The sequence below is a fragment of the Castor canadensis genome, chromosome 8 (genome assembly GCF_047511655.1).
Source record: "Castor canadensis chromosome 8, mCasCan1.hap1v2, whole genome shotgun sequence".
Lineage (NCBI taxonomy): Eukaryota > Metazoa > Chordata > Mammalia > Rodentia > Castoridae > Castor > Castor canadensis.
The window spans coordinates 21,240,313-21,262,174 of NC_133393.1; the positions used below are offsets into that span (position 1 = coordinate 21,240,313).

At 54.4% G+C, this 21,862-nt stretch overlaps 1 protein-coding gene across 3 annotated transcripts in view; it reads left to right on the forward strand.

Moving 5' to 3' along the window:
- Positions 1-21,862, forward strand: part of Grm4 (glutamate metabotropic receptor 4) — a 107,211-nt gene that overhangs the window by 61,053 nt on the left and 24,296 nt on the right. For all 3 annotated transcript variants that reach the window (XM_074082410.1, XM_074082411.1, XM_020164095.2), the window contains 3 exons: positions 13,724-13,859; positions 15,599-15,753; positions 17,820-17,960. In XM_074082410.1, the coding sequence (XP_073938511.1) occupies positions 13,724-13,859; positions 15,599-15,753; positions 17,820-17,960 (432 nt within the window). The remainder of the gene's footprint in view (positions 1-13,723; positions 13,860-15,598; positions 15,754-17,819; positions 17,961-21,862) is intronic.

A 21,862-nucleotide genomic window follows, 5' to 3' on the forward strand; every position in this document is an offset into this window, starting at 1 on the left:
GGGGCAGGAACAGCAGCTGGAGATGGGACAACAGGCCAGCTCTTTTTCTTTTGGCAGTACAGACATTTGCACTCAGGGCCTCATGCTTGCTAGGCGGGTGCTCTGCCACTTGAGCCACTTGGCCAGCCCAGGCTGGCTCTTGCCTAAGTAACCTGGTGCTCAGCTCCTTCATCATTTGATCATCCATCATGCATGTCAGAGGTGGGGCTTTGTCTGTCTCTCTGTGGTCATACTCCAGCCTCTAGGACTGCTCCTGGCAGTGAGGGTGTAGAGTGGACTGTCACAGAGTCCGGGACTCTTCTGTGCCCAGCAGTGCCATCTTCCAGACCCAGAGGCTCAAGTGCATGGAGGTGTCTCATCTGAACACTAACATTCACTGCAGTGAGCTTCGTTATGCTTGCATCGGTATTGCTATGAGTGCTGGGGAGAAGCCTGGCGACCCCCAGGAAGGCTTCATGTAAGAGGGCACCTGGGCTGGCTTCTCAAGAACAGATGGGCAGTGATGTGAAGAGGAAGAGTGGGGAGGGGATCAGACAGCAAGGGGAGAGCAGTGATGTGAACAAAGGCCCCCAAGGCAGGAACACTTAGCTTGTGCAGGAGCTGCTAGGGCAGGGAACCACAGGATGAGCTGGAGAGCTGGGTCCTGCAGAGCCTCGGGACAGGAATAGAGCTTTGGAGTTTGGACTTGGCCCTGTGGTCAGGCAGGGCTGCAGTTTCTTTCAGTGGAGAGATGGAGGGGGCTGGCTGGGTAGCAGGCCTGGGTCTGGGTCTGCTGGGATGGAGCAGACAGGAGAGGAGGCCCATGGTGGGGGTGAGGGGCTGGGACCTGAAGAATCAGCTGGGTGCTGCTAGGACAGGCTGGGCCTACCCTAGGGCCCTGGGCTGTCTGGGCTCCTGAGCCAGCCTGGAGCCTGGACTGTGTGTGTATGAGAGAGATGTGCTGAATGGCCTCAGGCAAATTGCTGTCCGTCTCTGGGCCCTGGTTTAGGTCAGAAAGGTGCACAAAATACTGGGAAGTCCCCCTGCCCCTGAGGGCACTTAGGAATATGTGGGGACATTTTGGGTTATCACAGATTGGGTCCTATAATATTCAGTGTAGATTTTCAGGACATTCCTTATACTGCAGTCTGGAAAAAGTTGTCTGACCCCAAATGACTGCTGAGGAAAAACAGCTGATCTTTTTGTTCCTTCCCTACCTTGCACATGAGAGGGCCCCCACTTTGCCCCTATCCTGGACACCTGCCTGAGGTCCACTAGGCTTATCCAGGACTGGGAGCCTCTTCCCTCTCCTCCCAGCCCCCATCTCCCCATCTTGGTGTGGCCAATCAGGCCCCAGCTTTGGAGCCCCAAGCCTTCTCCCAACAGCACTGAGGGAGCCCGGGGCAGTGTGTTTGGGAGGGTCTGGCATTTCTGCATCAAGGCCTTGGATATTGCTCCCTCCTAACCTTAGACCAGACAGCCCACCTGCTGGCCTCTCTCTGCTGGTGCTCTGGGTCAGGCTGTTTTCTGCTGCTGCAGGGTATGTCACCCTGGTCCCTACCTTCCACCGAGGCCAGTTGGCAAAGCCTAAGCACACTGTGTATCTCTGTCACTCTCTCAAGTTCAGGTCAGCAGCCCTGTTTTCCTGCTAAGGAAGCTGATGCTGGGTGGGGTGAAGGAATTGCCCAGTTACAGTGGTGCCGGGGCTCCATCCAGGCCCTTATTCTGCTGTCAGTAGTGTTGCTGGAGGAACCAGAGCCTACTGTTCTCTGTCCCTTTCCCTGCCCTGGACTGCGAGGAGGGCTTGGGGCTGGCTTTTGTGGGCGAGGGTCTGGGAGGACTTCATTACCCAGTGCTGGTGCTGTGCAGGCTGGGGGCTGAGCTGCTGGTGGCAGTGGTGGGAGACATGCTTGGCTGCCTGTGTAATTACATCCCAGCATTTCATTCTGCTTGTCATTTTCTACTTCCTGGGGATGTGGGCTCCTAAATATTTCATCCCGGCCTGCAGCCATCTGCTCCTGTGTAGCCAAACTGCAGGCCCAGCTGCTGGCCCCTAACCCCGGCTCCTTGCTTCCTCCTAGAGCCCGCCTCCTGCTGTGAGGTGGAGCTGGCCAGGCTTCTTTCTCAGGGTTCTTTGCCACCAGCTTCATGCTGGCTCCTCCCCAGTGTCTAGGGGATGAGGAGGGCATAGACAACCTTCCTGGAAATTAGGATCAGTTCAACCAACACTGATTGAGTGCCTCCTTCGTGCCTGGCGCTTTGCTGGGACCTGGGGAGTCGGGAATGAGAAAGACACAATCTCCCTGTAGGGGCTCCTGGGCTGATGGAGGAAACGAATAACAATATAATAGTAGGAAGCACTTTACTGAGTACACCGTTTGTTCTGAGCACCTTACCTGTGTTAACTCGCTCATTCAAGATCCAGAGAGGTTAAGCAATGTGTCCAAAGTCACACAGCTAAGGAGGGGCAGAGCTGGGATTTGAACCCTAGCAACCTGCTCAGCCCTGTCCCTGAAGCAGGTGAGTTACAGAAGTGAGCACAGCACAACGTAGAGGGAAGCAGGGGAGAGCAGAGAGGAGCAGAGAGATGTGGGAAACCATGAGTGGGGCTGCAGGAAGGATCTGGGCTTGCTTGCAGGGGAAGAGGTGGAGAGATCAGGTCCCCAGGCCGGGTGGGCTGGGCAAATGCAGAAGCAAGTGGGAGGCGAGGCAGTTCTGGCTGAGGGACTAGCACTGGCAAAGGCTGGAGGACGGAATGTTCTGGCTGGGCTGGAGGAAGTGGTCCTGTTGTGTATGTGTATGTTGTGTGTCTATGGGCGTGTGGGGGGTGTGTGTGGAACTGAGAGGCTGAGGAAGGGACTGAAGAGTCCAAGTGACCTTGTCACCCAGGGGTCATTGGAGCCGGGTTGGGGGGGGCAGATGGGGAAGAGAGTTGTCCTCTTGGGGAAGAGTGAACCTCTTGTGGTTCCTGGAGTGTGACTGAGGTAGAGCTAGAGCCATGGGCCAGACTGAAGGCCCCTCTTACCTTAGCCCTGCCCCTGGCACTGCAGGCAGCAATCTAAGGGCTCCTTCTCTAAGCCTGAGAAACAGGTGGCCTCCCATCATCAGGGGAAGCTGCACTGCTGCCTGTAGAGGGGGAAAGAGCGCTGCAGGCTGGGCAGGGTGGAAACCAGCCTTCCCCCAATGCCTTGCCCCCAGAGTCCCCTTTGGCCACACCTGCCTCAAATACTTCCCTTTCCTATATTTTTCCCCACCATTCTCATTTCAAAGATGTTTTGACTAAATGGGTTTGTATTAGGATATTAGGTCGATCACTCAGCAAATTTCTCTCCGCTCAGAGACTAGCACCATGAGTAATGCAGCCTCCTGGCCAGGAGACAGCGGGCTCAGCTCAGGATGGGGACATTGGGGCTCAGCTCTGAAGATGGCGGCAGCAGGCTCAGCTCTGAGGATGGAGACAGTGGCGCTTAGCTCAGAATCGGGGCAGTGGAGCTCGGTCATGAGGCGTGGAGCCCTGCAGTCACCTTGGCCAGGGCATCAAGGCCTGTAATCTCCCCACCTCCCAAATACCCAAGAGGGGCCAGGCTGTGTCCAGGAGTGGAGTGTATATTTCCCATTTTATAGATTTTATAGATGGTAACGAGTGTCAGAGAGGTTGGGTTACTTGGCTGTTTCAGGAAGCAGTAGGTAGCTGGCACCAACTGTCTACCCACTCAGCCTCCCGTGTGTCACCTGGCCAGCTGTCTGATTCCTGTGTCCCCTTCTGCCTTGTTGGCTACCCCTGCCCCTCCAGATCCAGCTCAGTTCTCTCAGCAGGTACAGGCTGGGTGTACATGGTGGTGGTTTGGGGAGGGTGCTGCAGGAGAAGTCAAAGGGAAGGTGAGGACTTAGCCTAAGTGCAGGGCCACCAAGGCTGTGTGTCTCCCCATCCAGGCACTAGGCCCCAGGTGCCCTTGTCAGCAACTCAGTGGACCCTGCCTCACTCTCCCGTCAGTGCAGAGCCCTTAGACAAGGGGAGGCTGAGGTGACCTCTGAAGGTGTGGCCCAGGCTCCAGGAAGGTGGGATGACCTGAAGTTCCACCAGACCCTGTCGATGTGGATGGGACCTGGTGGGGCCTGGTGTGAAAGGGGCCATTCGCCAGGGAGACTTTTAGAGGGGACCTCCTCAGTGAAGGAGGGGACGGGTCTGTAGGAGCTTTGTGCATGAGTGGAGAGTGTGTGAGACCCCGAGAGGCTATGGTGAGAGTGGGGGCTTTGTTGTAGGCTGGCTCAAGGGCTGGCTATAGCTGGCAGGCTTATTGTATCCCACCTAGGGGTGTGTGTGGCTGTGTGGTGTGCACATGTCCTGTGTGGATGTGTATGTGACCGTGTGTGGTGTGTGTGTGACTGCGTGTGGCTGTGTGTCTGGGAAACTGTCTGGAGTTGCACCTAAGCAGACGTGTGGCGGGTGAACTTGACCTGACTTGCATGCCCATAGGAGAAGATCTGAAGCTATGTGGGTGTGTGGAGGCTGTGACTAGGGACTGAGTGTGGTGCGTGCCACTGCGTGGGGCTGTGTGGTTACCGTGTGAACTTGTGTGACTGTGGATTGTGTGAGGTGTGGCTGTGTCGGTATCTGTGTGGCCCTGCACATGCTCCTATGCTGTCAGGCTGTCTGAGGTATACTGAGCTTTTCTGTGGGATGGGAGAGCTAAGGGTGGTGGTACTGAGTGTCTCCCTGTGAGGCTGTATGGCCATGTGGGTTGGGGCTTGCGGTAGGGCATCAGGACATTGAGGAAAGAGGATGCTTGTGCTGCCTGGGACAGTCCCTGGGCCTCTGGGCTATGGCCCCAGGTTCTGCCAGGCACCCTGTTTCTGAGGACAGCTCTTCATTGAGCCTCGTGCCCTTCCCTCCTGCCACCCCACCTAAGCTATGAATACCAGCAGCCCTGGGTCCCGACTGGACTGAGTGATAAGGTCCCTACCAGCCCCTGCTCTCCTGCCCAAGCAGTCCCACCCCACTAGGCCTTGCCCACTCCCCAGAGGCAATGGCTCCAGGGGCAGACACAGGCCTTCATAAACACCCTTATATCTGATGCTCATACTGTCCCTACCAGGTGGAGTTCAAGACCTTCCCTGTTTTAAGTGGGGAAGCCTGACACCCAGAGGGCTAAGTAATTTTTCCCAAGTCACACAGCCAGGAAGCAGTGGATTTGGCTCTCCTCTCCTGGCCTCAGGCTGGACAGGAAGGGGAAGCTAAATACAGAATATTCACACTTTGCACAAATGTAAGCCCATTGGGTGCACTGGGACTTGCATGTGGGAAACTGGGGTGGCTGAGCCCCTCATTGTCCCTTAGCACCTGGGTCTTCCTGGTTCCTGCCAAATCTCTCACCAGTGGGTCCACTGCCTGCCAGGGAAGGAGTCACCTGCAGTAGGGGCGGCTCTCCCAGCTGGCTTATGTCCTGTGCTGCTGGCCTGGCTGTTTTCAGTTTGCCTTTGGGCCTGGACAGTTTGCATGGCCAGCTCACTCTTTTCTGCACTTGCTTGTTCTTTGCATGCCTGTTTCTCCAGCACTTACAGCAAGGCATTTGCTCTACTCAGAGAGAAAGTAAATCCCAGCACAAGGCAGGACTGAGAGATGCCCACATGCATGGTGCCCACCAGGTCAAAGGAGATGCCAGGCACCAAGTGAGTGCCCTGTGCCTGTGCATGTAACAAGGTGGCCGCTCAGAGGGAAGGGCACATGTAGGTGTTCACCTGAGATTCTTACTGAGCCTCTGTCCCCATACCCATGCTTACATGATCTCGTCTGGAACCCTGTTAGTCAGGTACTCTGTCATCTATCCACAACCCAGCCAGGGCAGGGCAGGGCTGACCTGGGCAGAAGAGGGCCACTGGCCTGGTGGGGTGGCTGCTCCTGGCTGAGGGAACAAAGAGGAAAAGACCAATTGGGGCAGATATAATTCGATGGGCAGATCTGGGGGGAAAATGCTGGACATTGCAGACCTGAGGAGAAGGTGGAACCCTCAAGTGTCACATGTGCTGGTGTAGGCACCCACATATACACAGTAGGGTCTTGAGTATCACGTGTTGGTACATGTGTGCGTGCATTCTGGGGCCTTGAGTGTCATGTGTGCTGATGTGCACACATACAAACACACATCAGGCCCTGAGTGTCAGACTCAGTGTCCAAGTGTCTCCACTTGGACAGACCTGAGCTCTGTGCACTCCGAGCTGCCCCTGCCTTACTCTGGAGCAGCTGTGGTGCAGGGGCAGTTGCTCAGGCATGGATGTCCTCCCGACCCGGACACTCCTCTACCCCTGCCCTGTGCCCAGAACCCACTGTTGCAGCTCCTCTCACTAGGCCAGGCCTCCTCCCAGCAGTTGATTCAGGTCCTTATTCTGAGAGTGGGTTTGGGGAAGGGGTTGGTGGCGGCCTGCCTTTTAGGTTAAGAGGGAAGGAGAGAAGGACCAGGGAGAGATTTGTGTGTGTGTGTGTGTGTGTGTGTGTGTGTGTGTCCAGGGGTAATGCCCAGTCTCCTCCTGCCTGCCCAATCTCTTGCTGGGAACCTAGGGGGTTCTGGGGGACCCCTCCCCTGCCCCACGGGTTGTATAATTCTCCACCCACACCTCATTGCAATTTGCCACCTTCACATTTTGCCGCAATGTAGATTTTTCCACTTGATTTCCTAGGGTTTGTCTTTTCATTATTTTTCTCTGTTTTTAAATTTAAAAGGATTTTTAAAAGGAAAAGAGAGAGGAGCAGTACCTCTGTTGGCCTGCAGGACCAGCGGGTTGGCTGCGAGAGGCCAGGCCTGCTGGGACCCTGCTTGTGCAGCTGGAGGCAGAAACTGTGGGAATGGCTTGGTGCTGTGCAGGAAGATTTCTGTCCTTCCTGTCTGGAGCCCACTGTTGGGTTTTATCCAAGACAGAGGGGCAGCCTGCTTTCAGGGTGTGATGGGGGTTCTGGTGCGGGAGCAAGAGGGGTGGGCAGGAGCCTCACAGGAACCTTAGGCCAGGGCCTATCTTTGCACTGCATGTGGCTGGCAGCTTAACTCCTCCAAACCTTGTTCCAGGGCTTAGTCAGGTGGCCTCAGGGTGAGTGGTGAGAGAATGAAAGGAGTCTGAGGAAACTGATGGAAGGAAGAAAAGGGGGATGCCCAAGCCCAGAGGACATGGCTGCGAGCTCAGGGGACCTCTGACAGCCTCCTCCCCGACATAGGGAGGCATGGGCACAGGCAGGCACCCGCTATAAGAGGCCGCTCTTGCCTGTCCAGGTTTCCTGCACCAGGAGAGCACATCCTAACCTGAGAGTGCCTTGAAGGCAGAGGATCCATGGGTACTTGGAGGCAGTGGCCTTGTAGGGTGGCAGGATGGACTTTTTAGACTGGTAGAGTTGGGAGAACCATGCTGGGGATATGGGAAAGAGCTGGGCAGTTGGAAGCTCAGAGGGTCCAGCCTGCCTTGGGCTAGAAGGAGAAAGAGGCTGTGTTCAAGTGCAAGGTCGCTCTGTATAAACCCAAGTCCACAAGAGCATGAGGGTGATGCCCCAGGCACAGACAGTCCCAAGCAGCTGAGGGCAGAAAATGAATTCATTTGATCAGCAAGCACTCACTTGAAGGTGGGATTTGCAAGTTGCAAACTGTTTTCAATTCCCAGGTCCTAGAAAAGGCAGCAGCTCCCAGAAAGGTCAGGGCAGACTTCAGATCCAGTCTCTGCCTCTTCAGCCCAGCCTCCTATCCCGTGGGATGAATCTGGGTGAAGGGGTGCAGCCCACAGCCTTCCCACACACCACACAGCTTCTTTCCCCCTCTGCTCCTGTCTGAGATGTTGACCATTTGGTCCCACTCTGGATGTGAGCCAGGTGGGCGTGGGGACTCTGTCCACACGGCTACATCCAGCATCCCACGCTGGACCAGGCAAAAACAGACGCTCAGGGAGCATTTGCTGGCTCAGCGAAAAGAAAGTTATTCACAGGTTTATTATGTGTGGATTTGACCAAGTACGGTCAAAATAAATAAATAATCAAAAGAAATTTCAAAAAGCAAAAAAATTTAAATTCCCACTTATGCATCACGCAGCTCAGTTGATGCAGAGATGCTCTCAGTCAGTCCCGTGTTATTGTCAGTTGTGTTTAAATTGTGTGATCTGCTGAGTGTTCCCCTGCCTTTAGTTTTGTGAAAATCCATCTCCCCAAAAAAGCAACTGGGGCCCCTTTAGGGCAAAAAAAAAAAGTAAAAGTGAATGTGCTGGCCGTAAGTGATGAAGTGAAAATTTGAGATCTACCGAAAGGCATGTGTCTTTAGAGGAAGTTGGGTGGTATTATGGAGAAAAATGAACCAAGCGTCCGTACTATAGGAACACTGTGCATCCTAAGCATGTGTGGGTTTTCCTCAGTGGTGGTCTCCTTGGAACACATACCCATGGCTACAGAGGGCCGACTGTGGTGGCAGCCGGTGGGGAGGTGTGTGTGAGTGACTGTGGCTTGCCCTGAAGATGTGCCTGCAGGCTCTCAATCCGTGTGTTGCCACCCATATTCTGGAGCTGGCCAGGAGCAGTGTTCCTTGTGTTTCTTCCAGACCATTGCTCTCTCTTCTGGCCTTGCTTTACCCAACTGTGAGCACCCGAAGGTCTTACTCGTTATCGTTTCTTAAGGACTAACTATGCCAGCAGGCTGCTTTTTGAAAACAAAAGAGAGGAGGACTGAAAATAGAGGTATATACAGTGGCCCCGGCCCTGCCCCTGGGGAGTGCAGTTGGAGGCAGACTCTACAGGCATGGCGACTGGCGCAGAGGACACCAGGAAAGGTCACCAGACCACAAATGGAAAGGATGCAGAGGCCACAAACCACTATGGGAAGTTGGTGGAATCTCTGTCTGGTGCTCACTAGGGTGGGCGCCTGAGGCCAGGTGTGGGGATGAGGATGAAGGGAGTGAGGGCATGGGTTGGTAGGGGGGCTGTCTAGGTAAGAGCTGTCCTCTTGGAAGGGAGGAGTTCAGGAGCCAGAGGGCTGTGAGCAGAGGGGCAGCCAGAGGAGTGTAGAGAAGGCAGGTGCAGGCACCACATCTGGCCCCCTCTGCACTGTAGATGCTGCTGGGCCAGGAGTGGCTGTGGGTCCTTTTACTGAGGAGCACAGGAAGCTCAGGTGTCCCCACGAGTCCCCTGTCAAGCAATACTGCCTGAGAATTGGACCATCCTTGCTGTCACTGGGTCTGAAAATTTTGTTCAGGGCTGGGGGTACCGCTCAGTGGTACAGTGCTTGCCTGGCATATTTGAGGCCCTGGATTCCATTCCCAGCACTGGGGCAAGTAGGGGGAGTTTTGTCCAGCCTTGGTTCTGGGGCCAGGTTTAACAGGCATCTACAGGTTGCCATATTTGTTTCTGATTCTGATTATTATTTTATTTTAAAGAAAGAAGAATGGACGCTCTCCCATGGTGCCCTCTCAATCCTGTTCCTCTTCTTCCCTCACTTGAGGGAAACACTGTTCTGAAGGTGGTGGGTTCCCTTTCTGTTCTTGTTTAGTCATTCAGCAAACATCAGCTGAGCACCTACTATATTCTTGGTATAAGGAGATTGCAATGAACACCTCCTTCCTTCACACAGCTTTTACTCATATACATGTGCAGATGGATGTGTGCTGTGTCCAGAAAGGATACATGATATATGTGGTCTTTAAATTGGAAATTGAACCTAAATGGGGGCAATCATGCTGCAACTTGCTTTTTCAATCCATTTTATGATTTCTGGATTTGTCATGTTGACACATGGGAGCTGTTTAATTAATCTTAACTACATGATATCCCTTTGGGTGAACACACCACACTTATCTCTTCTTCTCTTGTAAAATATTTAGGTTGTTTCTGTTTTTGCAACCTCAAACAGTGCTGGAATGAATTTGTGTGCACACATGCCCACGTGCCTGGGTTTCCCTGGGGATGAGTGTGGAGGAGGAAGTACTAGCTTGGAGGCAACCAGCCCAGGCAGCTTTACTGGAGAGGGCCATGTGGCTCTCCAGTGTTCTGATGGATACTCCTTGAGCAGATGTCCAGCTGGACCAAGGATGAGTTCAATTCAGCTGGTAGGAGGGTACCGGGAGAAGGGGGAGGTGTGGAGAAAGGCAGGCTCAGGGCCCATAGAGGTGGAGCTTCAGAGCCTGGGTGGAGCCTGAGAGCTGGAGAGGAGGCTGCTCCTGCCCAGAAGCAATCTGAGGGGGGCTTGGATTCTAAACCACCCCAGGCAGTGATGAGAGCCTCCTCTAGAGGTAGGCCTGCCCCTGCTGCTATGAGCCCTTGGCAAGGCACTGCCTCTTTGGCCCCAGTCTCTTGGCTTTCCATCCAGTATGGCTTGGAGGGCTTGGAGGTCCTACAGTCTCCATGTGCTCAGATGTTCTTGGCAAGTGGCTGTGGCTTCCTGCCCTTAGTCCAGCCAGCAGAGGCCTGAACTTGGCTGGAACAGTGGGATTTGCAGCTGGCACGTGGCAGTTGGGTTCTGGTCAGGGTCTGGCAGCCAGGGTCCTGGCAGGAGGCTGGGCAGGAGCTGGGGAGTGGTGTGAGTGGCTCACCAAGGGGGGACTTGGGAAGGCAAAGATGGCCATGGGAACCTCAGACTCCTCCAGCCCTCCCTGGTCCTATGCCTGCCTGAGCTAGGGAGTGGGCTTGTTTTCCATCGGGTCCGCAGTCTTCAATTTGATCATATGCTATGTTATAGACATGTGGACTCTTGCTGTGTTCACTGCAAGAGCCTGGAGGGCAAGGGCATGGGTGGGCAGGGGTCCTAAGACAGCATCCCCAGGGAGTGCGAGCCTACCACAGGGGCATTCTCACCGTGTTGGCCGAAGGGGCGGACACAGCTACTGGTGGGCTGGCATGGGGCGTGGTCAGCAGCGGTGAGGGCTGGGATGCAGGTGCGTGAGCCGTGGTTGTGCACATTGATAGGTGCTGGTGTGTATATCTGGCCTGGACATGTGCACTAATGTGTATAGCCACCCACCTGAACAGCAGCTGTGGAAGAGGACCTGGTGTTGGAAACACTGTCCTTTATTCTTGGTGGGTGCTGTGCAGTTTTTGCAGCAGAAGGGGTGATGGAGAGGGAATTGAGGAGAGGTGGGGAGGGCTGCACAAGAAGGAGCCTCTGCCTGAGGAACGGTTTGGTCACTGACTGGCATCACAGTTCCAAATATGAGCTGTGTGAACTAGGTCAGGTTCTGTAACACCTCTGAGCCTCAGTTTCCACATCTGTCAGATGGGATATTAGCACTTGCCCCCAAGGGTGTGAGGGCTCGTGGAGGCTAGGCCCAGCACAGTGCCAGACATGCAGTGAGTGCTCGGTCCCTAAGTGACCATTCCAGTACCTTCTGACTGTGGCAGGGGACCAGGAGAGAAATAAGGTAGAGCTGTGCCACCCCAGGAGAGCCCCTGATGGGTTCCTTGTCCTTCCTCCCCTCAACAGTAGCCACGGTCACCATGACAGTGAAGCCAAGAGACCCATGGGCACTTGTTTTCTCATCCTGAAAGCAGTGACACAGTGGGCACTTGCCCCAGGTTGTGCTTGGCTGTCCCCATGCTCCTGCGCCCTGCCCCCATTCCTTTGACTCTCACCTGACCCTTTCATATATCAGACTGACAGGGGGCTCTGGAGCCAGATGGCCTGAGTTTAGACCCCAGCTCTGCCCTTTGACTATCTCTATGGCCTGGGGGGTGGGGGAAGAAGGGAGAAGAAGCCACTTAACCTCTGTGTGCCTCAGTTTCCTCATCTGGACATTGAAGATGTGATGATGACGCTGGTCTCAGATGAGCAAGTCCATGTGGGGTTTGCAGAACACCCTGCACGGGCCACACAAATGTTCGTTAGTGTCAAAGAGCATTGTACAAACATCCCCACTCCTCCAGAGTCCCCTCTTGTAGTTGCGAGAATATCGACCACTGCCCAGACCATATATGCATCTTAAGACCTGTGACAGAGCCCCTCACGTTCTCCCTCATCCTCTTGTCAGCAAAATGAAGCCTGCAAGCTGTGCCCTGGAGTGCCAGGTGGGACAGCATGTGGACCCTCTAAGGGAAGCATTTCAGAAGTGTGGCTTGAGCTAACAGTTTCTCCTTGTTTGAGAGTGATTAACTCCCACCCCTCACCCACCTCCTCCCTGCAGAGCCAGGTGGCCTGTCTGCCCCCGAAACCCCCAGGCCAGCCTCTTCCTCTTGTCCATCTGTCTTCCCAGATGGGAGGAGAAATGTCACAATTGGCCTATTTTCTAACTGGAAGGAAACCATATGGAGGGGTTAGCTGGGAGCTGAGCACCTCCCGCCACAGTTAGTGCATGGCCAGCGCGCACAGGCAGCAGGCTGCTCCAGGGCTTTGTGTGAGGGGTCAAAGGCCTGTCTGGGACCCTAGTTCCTGCTACTCCGCCTATGAGCTTCGGTGTCCATGCTCCTCTCTGGTATCTGGAACTTCGTGGGGGGCTTAGGAGAGACCAACAAATTTGTGTGTGCATGTGTGTTGTGTTCCATGGCCCTAGGCCTAGCCACTCCTAGTAAGTGTGCCCCTTCTCCCTGGATGTCCCACCACCTGACTGCTCACACCTCTTGCCCTCTTGTTGTCAGCTAGGTGTTCCCATTGGAACAAACTTCCTTGATTAGCACCTCCCTGTCATGGGTAGGCCTTGCATGGGTGTAGTGCTCTTGGGTAAGGTCCCCCTGCACCGTGAGCATTACACAGCCAGGCCTCTGCAGAGATGCCAGATACGTTGGGCATTGAGTCTGTGCAGAGTGCTCAGGTGGAGGCCCAGGGTACCCAGAGAGCAGCCAGGGGTCCTACCACAGTGGGCAGCTTGAGGCAGGGCTGGGCCCAGATAGGACCCTGTTTTGAGTGTGACTCAGAGGAGGGTGGTTAAATAAAGGGTGTGGTTTCATGAAGATTCATCCCTCATGCTTTTCCATAGACTGAGCCCTGACTACCAGTAGGCCTTGAGGGTCTTGTTTTGTGAGGTCCCCTGTTCTGGGGCCCTGGTAGGGCAGTCACTATGTGACATCAGGCAAGCCCCATCTCTGGACTTTGTTTCCTTCTCTGTCAGATGCAGCTGGCGGTATATTTGTGGTTCACAGGGGTGGAATTTAAATACATGAATGACACCTGCCCTCTACCAGCACTCACTTGAGGGGCATGTCTGAGGCTGGGAACTGCGTGTCTGATGGCTACACAGCCTGGGTGTGAATTACGGGGACACTGCATCTGTCCTGGATGGCTTCAGTCAGCAGCCATGTAGTGGCCCTCACCCAGGGCATTTAATGGGTGTAGGGGCCTTCGGAGGTGTGTGGATGTGGCTGTGGGATGCCAATGGCCAGGGTGACTCTCATTCTCAGATTTAATTCTCCAAAAAAAACCCTTCTGAGATTGTGACAGTAAAATAACCAACATTTGCCAAGCATTTGTACAGAGAGGTTTAGTAACTGCCTGAGGTCACACAGTATAACTAGCAGAGCCTGGCTCCTAAGCATGAGGCTGTACTGCCTCTTATTAGTCTCTTGTTGTGTCTAGCTTCTATATAGGGAAACTGAGGCACACAGCACTTAAGGGACACATCCAGGGTAACCAGCTAGTTAGTGGAGCCCGTACGTGTGCTGTGCCCGTTCTGATTGTACAGCCCACTGTGTTGTGTCTTGGGGGCTGGGAGGGGGTCAGCCCACATCTCCTGAGGTATGTGGTGGAGGGAACCTTGGGGATTTGGGGCTTCCTGCCCTCCCAGGCTGACTGGTGCCTCTCCTGCAGGAGGTGTGTGCATCGCCCAGTCAGTGAAGATTCCTCGGGAGCCCAAGATGGGTGAGTTCGACAAGATCATCAAGCGCCTCCTGGAGACATCCAACGCCAGGGCTGTCATCATCTTCGCTAATGAGGATGACATCAGGTGAGGGCGGGAGGCAGCGGGGTGGGAGCCCCAGGTCCTGCCCTGCTGGAGACTTTCCCAGGCGAGCCGACCCTACTTGGGATCCTGAGAGGTGTGGATGGGTGAGTGAATGTGAGAGGGAGGAGACCCCCAGACTGGGCCAGGATCCTTGCTAACGGGGCTCCCTTCTCTTCCTCCATGTTCACCCCCTTAGCAAGCAGGGTGCCTTAGTGAAGGGGCAAAGGTTGCTGGCCTGGGACCAGACCACCTAGTTCAAATTTCACTGTGATCTCAGTGAGTTTCCTAATCTCTCTGGGCCTCTTCGCTGAAGAGAAAAAAAAAAAAAAAAAAAAGAGCTAAGGCTGCCGCCTGATTGTGTTTGAGAACTGATGCAGAAATGTGCATAAAGGGCTTTGAGCAGGTCCTGGCATGACGTAGGTGCCCAGTAAATGGCCCCTGCTCAGCACCCCTCCTCCCACACACATAGGATGAGCTTAGGGCATAGGGAAGAGGGCTGGGCAGCCAGTGTGCTGGGAAGCAGGGATGTTTCTGGAAAGCGACATGCATTTTTAGAAGCCAACAGAAGTAAAAATAAACACACAGGTGACTTTGCAGGGCTGTGGGGTTGGGAGCTCTGGTCCTCTGAGGCTGGCCAGATGCAGGTGGTATTAATAGGGCTGTGGGTTTGGGTTTGGAGAACAGCACCCCTCCCCACCATTAGTGCTAACCAATGAGCAGCGGGAAGTGATGGAGGGAGGAGGGCAGGGTGGGAGAAGGATGACCACAGGCTGGCTCAGGTGCAGCGCTGGGACCTGGACTGCCTGTCTCTTTGGAGGCACAGGCCCAGCAGGTGGAAGGGCAGGGACAGTTCTGGTGTGGCAACCTCTTACACGCAATGTTCTTGCCTCTTCTGCTCCAGCTCCTCCCCATGTGCTACTGGGCTAAGGGAATTCTGCCTGTTCATCCTGGCCCTCCCCACACGAGAGATGTTCCCAAGGGCCACTCCATTCCTGCATCCAGTTAGACTGATGGCATGCCCCAGGGCTCTTTGGCTCTGTCCTGGGCTCCCAGTCTGTGGTTTGATGTCTTGATCAAACTTGTCACTGTCAAGTAGGACAGCTCTGCCTGCCACATGAGGCAGAGATGGGAGCAGCTCTTGAAGGACCTGGATTTTGGCATGGAAGGGCATGGATGGAGAGGATGTTGTGGTGGGGCACCATATGCAGAGGCAGGGGTGTGTGTGTGTGTGTGTGTGTGTGTGTCTGTGTGTCTGTGTGTATATGAGTGTACGTCAGTGTGAGTGTGAGAGAGAATTGTGTGTGTGTGTGTGTGAACGTATTGAGTGTGACAATAGGTATATATATATATATATGGCGTGACATGGTGGCAGGCGGGCATGAGTCTGAGAGGACAGGCTTGGACAGGTGTAGTTCTGGGTCTGGGGCAGACATGGGGAGACAAGTGTGGTCTTTGCAGGGACAGATGTGGGTGTATAGTTAGGTGTGGGCCCAGGGAAACAGGGCTGAGCTTGGGGGACAGGTAAGAGTGAGAAAAGTAGCTGTGATCTATGGGCAGCTGTGGGCCCTGGCTCTGGTGGGTCAGGGGATGGGACCCAGGCAGTCTGGGGGACAGGCATGGGCTGTGAGGGGAACAAGTGTGTGTGTGTAATATCAGCCAAGGGCCCACAAGCAGGTATGGCCAGGAATGGGGCAGCTGTGTGGCCAGACACACCTGGGCTGGGCTGGTGTGTGTCCCCACAGGCGGGTGCTGGAGGCAGCGCGGAGGGCCAACCAGACCGGCCACTTCTTCTGGATGGGCTCTGACAGCTGGGGCTCCAAGAGTGCACCTGTGCTGCACCTTGAGGAGGTGGCGGAGGGTGCTGTCACCATCCTCCCCAAGAGGATGTCTGTGCGAGGTAGGCCTGGCAGCCCCAGATGGTGGGACCTTCACACTCACCCACCAACTGTCATATCATACGAGACTCTTACTGTCCCTCCTCCACTTCCTTCCTCTCCTGGTCCCCATCTTCCCACATCTTTCCCAGCTCTTCCTTGGTCCACACCCTGTTGGCATCCCAAGGTTCTGAGCTGGGAAGCCTGTTGAGTCATACCTATCCAGCAGAATTTGAGTGCAGATTTAGGATTTGTCCTGTCTTCTCAGATACTCCCGGGTGTGGGAGGTGTGTGGTACATACAGGAGGCTCAGCCATAAAGGATTTTCCTTCACCCTGTACAGTGACACCCCTTCTCCCACCTGGTACACAGGTGGCGAGGCCTTGCCCTATCTGAAGAGACATCTCTGCTAGAAGGCCCAGGGGTGGCCAGTAGGCCCCCAGAGAGGACCCCATGAGAGAGCAAGGGCCAGGCATCTCCCTGCAGAGATGGTCTGGGTCTGCAGGCCCTGGATAGCACTGGGCCTGCCCTCCCTGCACCCCCTCCTCCAGGGTCAAAGCCCGTAGTCACCTTGGGCAGGGACAAACTGCTCTGGCCAGAACCTTGCAGGCATGAGGCGTGAAGTTCCCCTTAATGGACTGATTTGGCAGGGACCTCGGTTTTACCACGGGGGTGGGGGAGGCTGGCTCCCCAGGCCCTCTCCATTACTACCCTCTGTTCAGTAGAACCAGCGTTGATGGCCCCAAGGGACCTCAGGCATCAGCCCCTCCATCACACTGTCCAAGAGAGGGAGGCCTGAGAAGGGAGAGACCTGCCCAAGGTCACACAGCAGTGTCCTCTGGTTACCTGAGCGAGCACAGGCAGTGGAAGTTTCCATACCACCCTCTTAACCCCAAGCCATGATAAGCACAAAAATAACAATAGCTGTGGCTTATTGGTGCCAGCAGATTCCAGGCCCCTTTCAGATACCTCGTTTAGTCTTCCCAGCAACCCTGTGATACACTCTGACTGACTCATGCTTTGTGGATGGATACATTGAGGCTCACATTGTTCAGTGAGTGACAGGGCTGGTATCTGAACCCAGGACTTACCTGATAAGTACCTTTTCTCTCTGGAACATTAGAGCAGTTTTTAGAACAATAGTTCTCATCTGGGGGGTGATTTTGCCTCCCAAAGGACGTTTGGCAATGGCGAGAGACATTTCTGGTTGCCATGGTTAGGGGGTGATGTTGCTAGTATGTAGTAAATGGAGGCCTTGGATGCTATTCCACCTTTTACAGTGCACAGGACAGTCCCCCTCGACAAAGAATTACCTGGTCCCAAGTGTATCGACACTTTGTAGTGCCGATTCTGAGAAGTCCTGCTGTAGGCCAAACCCATCCTTTCTCAATGCTAGTTTTTCCTGCAGCTCTGATAGTCATTTGACTTCCACATGGACCCTTACATGGACAGGGAACTTGGCACTCAATGTGGGTGTCACTGTGTTCTCAGCCCTTCTGGCCCATCTTAAGCAGCTCACTGGTCTGTGTCCAGGACAGTCAGTGCTGCAGAGGCGGCACCTGGGCAGAGGGAGGGGGCCCTGCTCCCATCAGCTGCCAGCTCCGGGACAGGGCTGCTTGGTGTATCAGAGCTGAGAGTCTTGCAGAGCATGTAAAGGAGGAAGGCAGCATATCAGCCACAGCGACAGTGTGGATTTGAGGCGGAAAGATCCAGGTGCTGGTCTTGCAGTGTGACTTGGGTGACCCCCTACCTTCTATGTCCAGGGTCCTTTTTAGGTGTTCCCTGCTGGGCAGCCCACCAATCACTGCCCCCATGTGGCTCCTTCTCAGAGGCCTGATGTTAACATTGGTGGTTTAAGGACCAGAACCATCCTCATTGGTGTACTTCCTTTCCATAAAGGCAGAGATTGTAGATTACACATGTTCCCCCAGGATTTAATCCAGTTCCTTTCATTTGAATGAAATGAATGCTCCACGCTTTGTTTTTGCCGGCTGGGCCCTGAATCAGAGGATGTGCTCTTCCATCCCTCCACCTGGGGGCCTGTGGGGAAGGAGTGGTGCGAGACCCTGACATCCCGGTTCTCTGCCAGGCTTCGACCGCTACTTCTCCAGCCGCACGCTGGACAACAACCGGCGCAACATATGGTTTGCCGAATTCTGGGAGGACAACTTCCATTGCAAGCTGAGCCGCCACGCGCTCAAGAAGGGCAGCCACGTCAAGAAGTGCACCAGTGAGCATGCGCCTGGAGAGGCGGGGCTTGCGGGAGGCGGGGCCTTGTGGGTGGGGCTTGCGGGAGGCGGGGCCCTGGGGGGCGGGGCCCTGGGAGGCGGGACGAGAGGCTTGGGCTGGGAGTTTGGGGAGGTCTAGAGGAAAAGCCTGTCAGAGACAAGTCAGGGGAGGGCTGGTGGAGTGGCTCGAGTGGTAGAGCGTAAGTTCAAGCCCCAGTACCGCAGCAAAAAAAAGGCAAGAGGCTGTCTTAAGGACCACAGGGTCTTCTGGTACAGGGACCTCCAGGGTGGGTGGTGACTGGCGGCACGGAGATGGACTGGTGCCTGAGAGCGGAGTTGGGAATCCAGCGACCTGAAGGGATAGAGCTACAGCCAGTTTAGGATGCCACACAGAGAACCTTATGGGTAGGAGGCTTTAAAGTTCATGTGGACATCCCTAGAGTAGCCCACCTGGCTGAACTGACCCTACCTGTCCTGGGGCCAGTCCTGATGCCCAGTGGTCTGGAGTTTCTCTACAGAAACCATCTGTAACCACTCTGGTTTCCTTTACTCACTCAACAAACACCATTCTGGCTCTCAAGAACGCCTGGCTCTGTTCTCAGCATGGTGGATATGGTAGTGGAGAAGAGTCAAAATACTCCTGGACTTTTTAGTTTAATGGAAAGACAAATGATAAACAAGATAAATAAATCATGGGCTATGTCAGAAGGGAAAAGTGCAGGAGAAACAAAACATAAGAAAAAGAATAGGGAGTGCTGTGGGGAAGGGAAACAGCCCTTTAAAGTGTGTGGGAGGGGAAGCCCTCCTTGCAAAAGAAACATTGAGCCCTGAGAGAATGAGCCCCACAGGGGGAGGTAAGTAAAGGGACCTGAGTTCCCACAGCTGGGAGGTGATGACACAGGATTTGAACCAGGTCTGAGCTATAGGCCCTCAGCCCTCTAAGGTAGTGGTCTTGGTGTTCACTTTTTTTTTTTTTAAAGATATTTTTTGATATAGGTCCTGTGTACTCTGGACTTGTGCAGCTCTGCAGCAGGATCCCTCAGTGACACTGGGAGGATGGGGTTGGATCTGGGTGCCTCTTACCCTGAGTAGTACCTGAGCAAGGACGATCAGTTCACTTCTCTGTCCTTCTTACAGGCCCAAGGAGCTTGGCGAGGGCGGGTGGGCCAGGGACAAAGTGTATGGAAGTTTTGAAAGATGGGCTCCTCCAGGGCCAGGGGAGGAGGGAGCCTGATGAGGTGGGTGGGTGGTCAGTGAGTGGTATGCTGCCCCCTAGTGGCTACAGCCCACAGGGACTCACAGCCACTGGACCCAGGCAAGGAGTCTAGACAAGTTCCCAGCCAAACCCACTGTGTCTGATTTGCACAGTGAATGTGGGTGTGCAAGCCTGCCTGGGTGCAGTGCATTTGGCTGCATATGTGTATGAGTTGTGTATGTGTTCTGTGGAAGCTTACATGTTCCCAGGTGAGCTAGCGCCCCAAACACCGTTGTTTATTATACATCTGCTTGTTCCAGAAAGACCTCATCTCATTTCACTCTGATGACAAGTCTAGAAACTCTTCCAATTCTCATATTATAGATGAGAATGTGGAGTGTCAGAGAGGTCAAACAACAAGTCCAATGCTGCACAGCAAATGTTTTGACATTGGGCAATAATCACAGCAGATATGTGAGAAGTATAGTACCTGGGTTGGAAGGCAGTGCACTCACGGGGAGGGTGACCATGTGTCCTCTCCACTCCTGTTCTCCCACTCAGTGTAATTATTGAGAACATGCCCCCTTATTCTCAGAGGTGCCCCTGTGGGGTGAAACGTTGCACAGCACCTGATCATTGATTACCGGAGCCAGTTTGGGGACAGGAATGGGATGGGTGAGACTGGAAGTGGAGCAAGATGAATACGTGGGGCCTCCTGCCCCCAGCATTTAGGCTGTGGAGAGTCACCTTTTGTCTGGGAGGAGAAGAGGAGAGAAGGCCTGTTAGTCCTGCATGTTCTGTCAGACTCCAGGCCTCTGCTCAGATCTGTGGCCTCTCGGAAGTTGTAGGTGGGGAGTCCGGTCTGCAGGTGGAGAAGGAGCACCAGAGCAGGTTTCCAGAGATCCTGGCATTTTGCGAGATGCTTAGGGCAAGCTTTGTGCGACCTCCTGGGCCTTTGCTTGCTCATCTGAGAAATGGAGCTGATGTGACCCGGCCCAGAGATGTCTCGGAAGGAAGCGAGGGAGCGCTAATGGAGGCGCTTTCTGAACTGTAAAATGGTAACGCTCCAGCCTGGCATGCATTAGAATCGCCTGGGGAGCTTTTAAAACCGTACCTACCCGCCCCCACACCAGCTAAAACAGAACCTCAGAGAGGGGCCAGCCTGTGGCTTTTTTAGAGCCCCCTGGGTGATTTTAGGGTGGAATCAGTGGTTCCCAAGCTTTGTCCACATTTAATCATCTGGGGATCTTTAAAAAATACCAATACCCAACTCCCACCCTTGGAACTTCTGAGTTAATTTGTCCTGGGAGCAGCTGAACACCAGGACTTTAAAATGTGCCCCAGGTGGTTCTACTGTGCCTCAGTCTGGGACTCTGGCTCAGAGGGAGAGGCTGGTGGTGGGAGTACAGTGGGCACCCCTCAGGGGAGGGCATGAACAGGTATGGAGGCACAGAGGGACAGCACGTCACAGCTAACCCAAGTCCTTCTTGCTGCATTAGGAGCCCCAGCAGAGGCTGGTCAGGGGCCTTGTACAGCCCCAGATGAGGCAGGGTGAGCCTGTCTATCTCTGGGGGAGGTGAGTGCCAGGATCTTCTCATAATGTGGAACTTTGGGGAGGGAGGCAGCTCTGGCTTTCCTTACCCCTGCCCAGGGGTGAGCTGGGAGAAGACCGGAGGATTGGATGCCTGGGAGGAGGGGTAGGGAAGGATCCAATCCCTGTCCAGATTCTCCTCCATGCTGTGTGACCTGGGACAAGCTACTTAACTTCTCTGAGCCTTAGATGCTTGTCTGTAGAACAGGGAAGTCATAGCCCATCTCCATGGTTGTGAGGACAAAATATATGAGGAGGATCCTGGAAAATGGTGTATGTGGTGGGTGCTGGCAGAATGGTGGCCAGTGTTGACATACGGAGGAAGAGAGAGGTGGATGAGACAGACAGTTGGGTAATTTAATAGCCCAGTTCTGTTGGTACCAACCATTTCTGTCTGCTGTGGATCCTGGAGAAGGGAGGGTGCCATCCAGAGAGTGGATGGTTTCCACAGCCACAGGTCATATTCATTTTATAGAAGAGGAAACTGAGGTAAGTCACAAACATCCCAGTGCTAGAGTCAACAGAGTGAATTCACCCAGGCAGCCTGGCTAGAGAGCCTGTGCAGTTCTTGCCCGTGCACCTCTCTCTTTCTCCTCCCACTCCTCGGCCTCTCTCTGCTTGGAGTCTTAGAGGACTGTGTCTCTACCTCCCGGCTGTGACAGAGCCTCTCCTGCCCTCTTCCAGGGTGGATCCTTGCTGGTGGATCCTGAGTCAGCTCTGCCTGTCTCTGTTCCACAGCCTTCTCCCACACCCACCACCCAAGATCTCACATGGAGCACGCACCACTCCTGTTCTTTGCTTCGCTAAAAACATTCCTTCCCACCTCTGCCAATAGGTGGCCAGCGCTTTGGGAGGGTGGAAAGGAGCAGCCCACCCTGTAGGAAGAGCCCACCAGACCTCAGGGCTGCCTTAAGTTACACTGGGGTGGGACTGGGGGAAGGGTTTAGGACCCAACATTTTATTTGGGAAGAGATTCCAGGAAAGGGAGAGGAGGTGGTGGTAAAGGGCACCATATCACTCAGGATACCACTGGGAGCCGCTGAAGCTTACGCCCCTGCAGGGACTGTGGGGTCAAAAAGGAGCAAGCCCCTCTGTCATCCCACCGGGGCGTGAGGAGA